General features: G+C 32.1%; 1 protein-coding gene across 1 annotated transcript in view; it reads right to left on the bottom strand.

Annotated features, from left to right (window-relative positions):
* The window catches only part of LOC107639475 (laccase-17), a 4,935-nt gene continuing 4,315 nt past the window's right edge, over nt 4,589-5,208 (bottom strand). The window contains exon 7 of the mRNA XM_016342982.2: nt 4,589-5,014. Within this exon, the coding sequence (XP_016198468.1) occupies nt 4,884-5,014 (131 nt within the window). The 3' untranslated portion in view covers nt 4,589-4,883. The remainder of the gene's footprint in view (nt 5,015-5,208) is intronic.

Genomic DNA, 5,208 nt, shown 5'->3' on the forward strand with positions numbered 1-5,208 from the left:
TTAAATAGAACAAAAATAACAAAATTTTTTACAATTCATAAAAATAGTTATCTTTAATATTTAAAACTACATTTACAAAATATTGCAATATAAAAAATATAAGACATACAATATTTTTAGAAATAAATCTCTACATCCAAATCATAACCCTAACCAAGTCCAACTAAGTATTTTAAATTCACGCATGCACGTTCTTCTTCTTCTTCTTCTTCTCCTTTTTTTGTTATCTTTCTTTTTCATTATCGTTATCACCAACAACACCAACATTTTGCTAACACTTTATTGGTTCTGGTTTTCTCTGGTATCATTATTAAACAATTTAGATTCATTTCTAATTTTATATGAGATTCATTTAGATCCAGAAATGAATTAGATGCATTTTTGTTGATTATTGAGTCTTTTTTACTGTTTGTTCAAATCTGAACTAATTTCAGTTTATTTGTGTGTTAATTGAGATTTACTTGATGCTGCAATAAGTATTGAGCAAATTTTTTATTCCTTAAGTAATTTTGGTTCATTTCTTAATTTAATTGAGGTTCATTTAGATCCAGAAATAAATTGGATGTGTTTTTGTTGATAATTGAGTCTTTTTGACTGTTTGTTCAAATCTGAACTAATTTTAGTTCATTTGTGTGTTAATTGAGGTTCACTTAATGCTGCTGATAAGTATTGACCAAATATTTTATTTCTTAAGTAATTTCGATTCATTTCTTAGTTTAATTGAGGTTCATTTGGATCCAAAAATGAATTCAATGTATTTTTATTGATGATTGAGTCTTTTTGACTGCTTGTTCAATTTTGAACTAATTTTGGTTCATTTATGTGTTAATTGAGGTTCACTTGATGCTGCTGATAAGTATTGACCAAATTTTTTCTTTCTTAAAAAATTTCAGTTTATTTCTTAGTTTAATTTAGGTTCATTTGGTTTCGCCTCGCTTGAATTTTTTGAACTTGTTCATGTATGGTTGTTTAGTTAGTTTTTGTTCAAGTCTAAACTAATTTCGGTTCATTTGTGAATTAACTGAGGTCCATTTGATACTGCTGTTAAGTATTGACTAAATTTTTTATTCTTTAAGAAATTTTAGGTCATTTTTTAGTTTAATTTAGGTTCATTTGGTTTCGTTTTATTTGAATTTGCTAACTTGTTCATGTGTGGTTGTTTAGTTAGTTTTTTGTTCAAATTTGAACTAATTTAAGTTCATTTGTGAATTAACTGAGCTTCACTTGATGCTGCTGTTAAGTATTGGCTAAATTTTTTATTTCTTAAGGAATTTTGATTCATTTCTTAGTTTAATTTAAGTTCATTTTAGTTTCGTTTTACTTGAATTTTTCCTTCCTATCTTCTGCTCCGTCTCCTTCTTCTTTTTCATCCTTTTTTCTTTATCTTCTCCTTCTTATTTCATTTTCTCAAAATTCTTCTTGATCTACTCTCTTGAGAGGAATAAAACTAAGAAGAAGGAACGCGAAGAAGAAGGAGGAGGAACACAAAGAAGAAGGAAGAGGAATGCAAAGAAGAATAAGGAGAAACACGAAGAAGTAGAAGAAGAAGGAGAAGGACGAGAGAAACGCCGAAACGTTTATGTAGTTGGAGCGTGTATTCGTACGCTCCACTAATGAAACTGATTTTTGTTGGGTTTGTGCCAACTTGCTTGGACTTCGTTGCCAAAAAGACTTGGATGTGTAGTAACTCTGATTTGGGTAATTCTCTCGTGATAATCAAAATCAGAATCCCTAACCCACTTACTCTTCATTGCACAGCTCCAACCTAATGGCGACAGTGTAGCTCAATGACTCTTCTCCATTGTGCGGTGCACTCTGATCCTCCACGGCACGGTGCTCTTCTCCACTGTGCGTGGTGCGCTCCTTATTCTGCGTCAAACGACTATAAAATCGTAGGAACTCCTGTTCTTCTGGCAAGTTCTGACGCATTCCGACGATCACCCCTCTGCCACTCTATTGTTCTGGCGACACTACAACGTAGTTGCAATATAATCTTCTCTTCCCGGCCTTCTTATTTTTTTGTTCTTCAATTTTCAGTTTTTAGGTTTTTATAAAATCTCGTTTTGATATTCTCTATTTTAGTTCATTACAGTTTAGTTATGAACCCATTTTAATTTACATTTTTATATTTATTTTCATCTCATTTTAAAACGTGTGTGAAACCATAAATACTGTAAACCAGTCATGTTATATGCAATGTTCTAAAAACCGGACCGGACCAGCTGGTTCAACCGGGTTAACCGGTAACCGGTCACCTAGCCGGTCCGGTCCACTTGCAAAACCGTTCTGCAAAAAACCGGAGAAAAAATCGGTCGAACCGGTGGTTAACCGGCGAACCGGACGAACCGGCCGGGTTTTATTAGGCACCGGTTCTCCCCCAAATCATAAACGGCGTCGTTTGGCGCTGAAAAAAAAAAAAGAAAAATATAGTTTAACAAAATGCAGTCCTTCCCCAGTTCCCCCTTCTCTCTGTCTCACACACCTACCCAGCCTCTCGCTCTCTCTCTTTTCTCGCACAGAAGAAACCCTAGCAGCCTCTCTCTCTCTCTCTCCCAAACAACCACCAGCAGCAGCCAACGGCCAACGCCGCCGTCACAGACGAACTCTTCTCCTTAGCCAGCGTCAAGCCCCGCCGTCGCTATCCTCTTCTCCTAGATCCCTTCACCTCGCATCGCCAGGTATGCTCGGAGCTGCTGTTAGCGTCGCCGCCTCTGTCCTCGTCGTCGTCGGCCACCCTAAAATCGTGTCTCTATCCTCATCGTCGATCTTTCTCTCTCTCGCGCACATCAAGCCTCTGTCTTCGATCCCCTCTATGCCGGAGTCACTTTTATTTGGTTTTTTTTATTTCTGATTCTGAGTCTATTAATTTCTGCTTATTTTGAGTTACTGAATTTCTGAGTTGTAAGCCTCAATCCATACACTGCTTTAGTTTTATTTTTGGGAGTTAATTGTTGGTTTTTTGGATTTAATTATGTTGACTGTTGCATGTTGTTTTTTCTGGGTTAATTGTTGGTTTTTGATTGCTGTCTTCTGGATTTAATTTCTGTTGATTACTGTCTTCTTTTTATTTTTTTTATTTTGTTATTTATATGAATTAATCAGTTTTTGTAATTCTGTTTCTGTAAGTTTCAAATTATGCTTTTGTTCTGTAATTTGTTACTGCAGTTTGATTTCATACTTCATAGTCTGTTTGTTTGTAAATTCAGTAGTTAGCACTGTGATTCTGTTTGCAAATTCAATAGTTAGTGGTTATTACTAATTTGTTGGTTAGTTTTGATAATTAGATTACAAATCCTAAGTTGCTATTTTTGAGTTGCTACTGTGATTCTGAGTTTTGGTTAATTTTGATTATTAGTGGTTATTACTTATTACTGTAATTCTAAGTTGCTTTTTTTCTGATTTTTTTTTGTCTTCTGAGTTGCTATTTTCTTGAAGCACTTAATTATGATTATGATTTTTTATGATCGGTGTCTTTGTTTAGTTGAAAAATTGTTTGTCAATGTTGTTTGATTTGGTGGTAGAACATTATGTATTTGTTATTTAGATGTGTTTTGATCTATTTAGTTATAAATTTTGATGTTTAAAGTTATTTATGAATTTTTATTGATAAATTATGGCTAATTTATTATGTAAAATTGTGAAATTTTAAATTTTATTAGGTTAGAAATTATTGAATTTAAATATTTAATATTTAATTAAATCGGTTGAACCCCGGTTGAACCCCGGTCGAACCATTAAACCAGTGAACCAGTCACCTCACCGGTTTATTGACCGGTCCGGTTCTCGCAACCTTGGTTATATGTCAAACCAACAAGGTTAAGAGAGTTTTTATTATCATAATAATTAAATATAATTAATATTTAATAAATTTAAAATATTTGCGGACATTTAAGTCCTCGACGATTTGAAAATATATATATTAAGTCCTTAACTTTTTTAAATCCTAGACATATCGTCGATCTCTTATGTTCAGGGTTTGTCAGATCCAACGAAAAAATAAAATGTGATTTCTATTGTACTGACTTGATTGATACAGATGCACATATGAAAGAATTTTTAAAATGGAACAAAATAAATCCAAAGATTGATGTGTCCAAATTTTAAAAAGGTAAAACAGTTAAATGTATTTTTAAATTTTTAAAAATATAAATGTCTGCGAACTAAAAAATCAGGAATTAATTTCTTTTTTTAATTTTTTATTTTAAAAAGCAAATTAAACACTAAAATATTATTAATTTTGAATATCGATAATTAAATTTGTGACTGATTTTTTGTTTACGTTTAACATAATTGAATAATATTAGAATCAGAAAAGAGCACAATCGGCCGCATAGTGATCTGACTATGTTTTAGCAAAATTTGTTATAATCCAATGAACTTTTGTATAGTTTTGGTTAAGATAAATAAATAATAAAAAACCAATTCCACTAAATAACCTACAAGAGTTTAAACAATAACAAATCAACAAGTATTTTTTAATTGCATTCCATATTAATGAATTGTCATTAACTAATGATGATTTAAATTTTAAATTTTAAAAAATACAAAATTAATAATTATTAATTCCATAAAAAAATCTAGTTCTTGGATTATTAAAATTAATAATTCATTGGAAATAAGGAGCATTACAGCTTTGAAGACAAAGATGTTATTATAGAGGCACCATTACATTTTCTATATCAATTCAACTCATCCCCTCAATGAAAAAAATTGAACTAGTAATAACAAACTGACAACCTGTGAACCCATGAAGAATGCCAAAATGGGCCATTGAAAAAGAGGGAAATAAATAAGTGAAAACAATACAAAGAAAGAGAAAATAGAAAAGAATCCAAAATAAAGGTAAAATAGATTTAACTAGAATTCCGATCCCATTGAATGTTTCAGCACTTTGGAAGATCAGCAGGTGGTGGAAGCAGCTTCTGTTGCGGTAGTTCTCCATCCAACACAACCCAAGCCATCTTTAGACCCCAGCTTGTGTGAACCTCAAGGTGACAATGCATGAACCATACTCCTGCACACGTAATCATTAATATATCTCATATAAATATATTAGATATATGAGTCACGTAATTACACTTTGACGGTAACGTATACGCACTACTTTGCAATTGCATCGCAAGGAGAATGCCATATCATCAATAAAATTTTGTTATTCTTTTGTTAATATTCAACTAAAGGCATTTTTACGAGCAATGTTATTTAACT

Source organism: Arachis ipaensis, chromosome B04 (assembly GCF_000816755.2).
Source record: "Arachis ipaensis cultivar K30076 chromosome B04, Araip1.1, whole genome shotgun sequence".
NCBI lineage: Eukaryota > Viridiplantae > Streptophyta > Magnoliopsida > Fabales > Fabaceae > Arachis > Arachis ipaensis.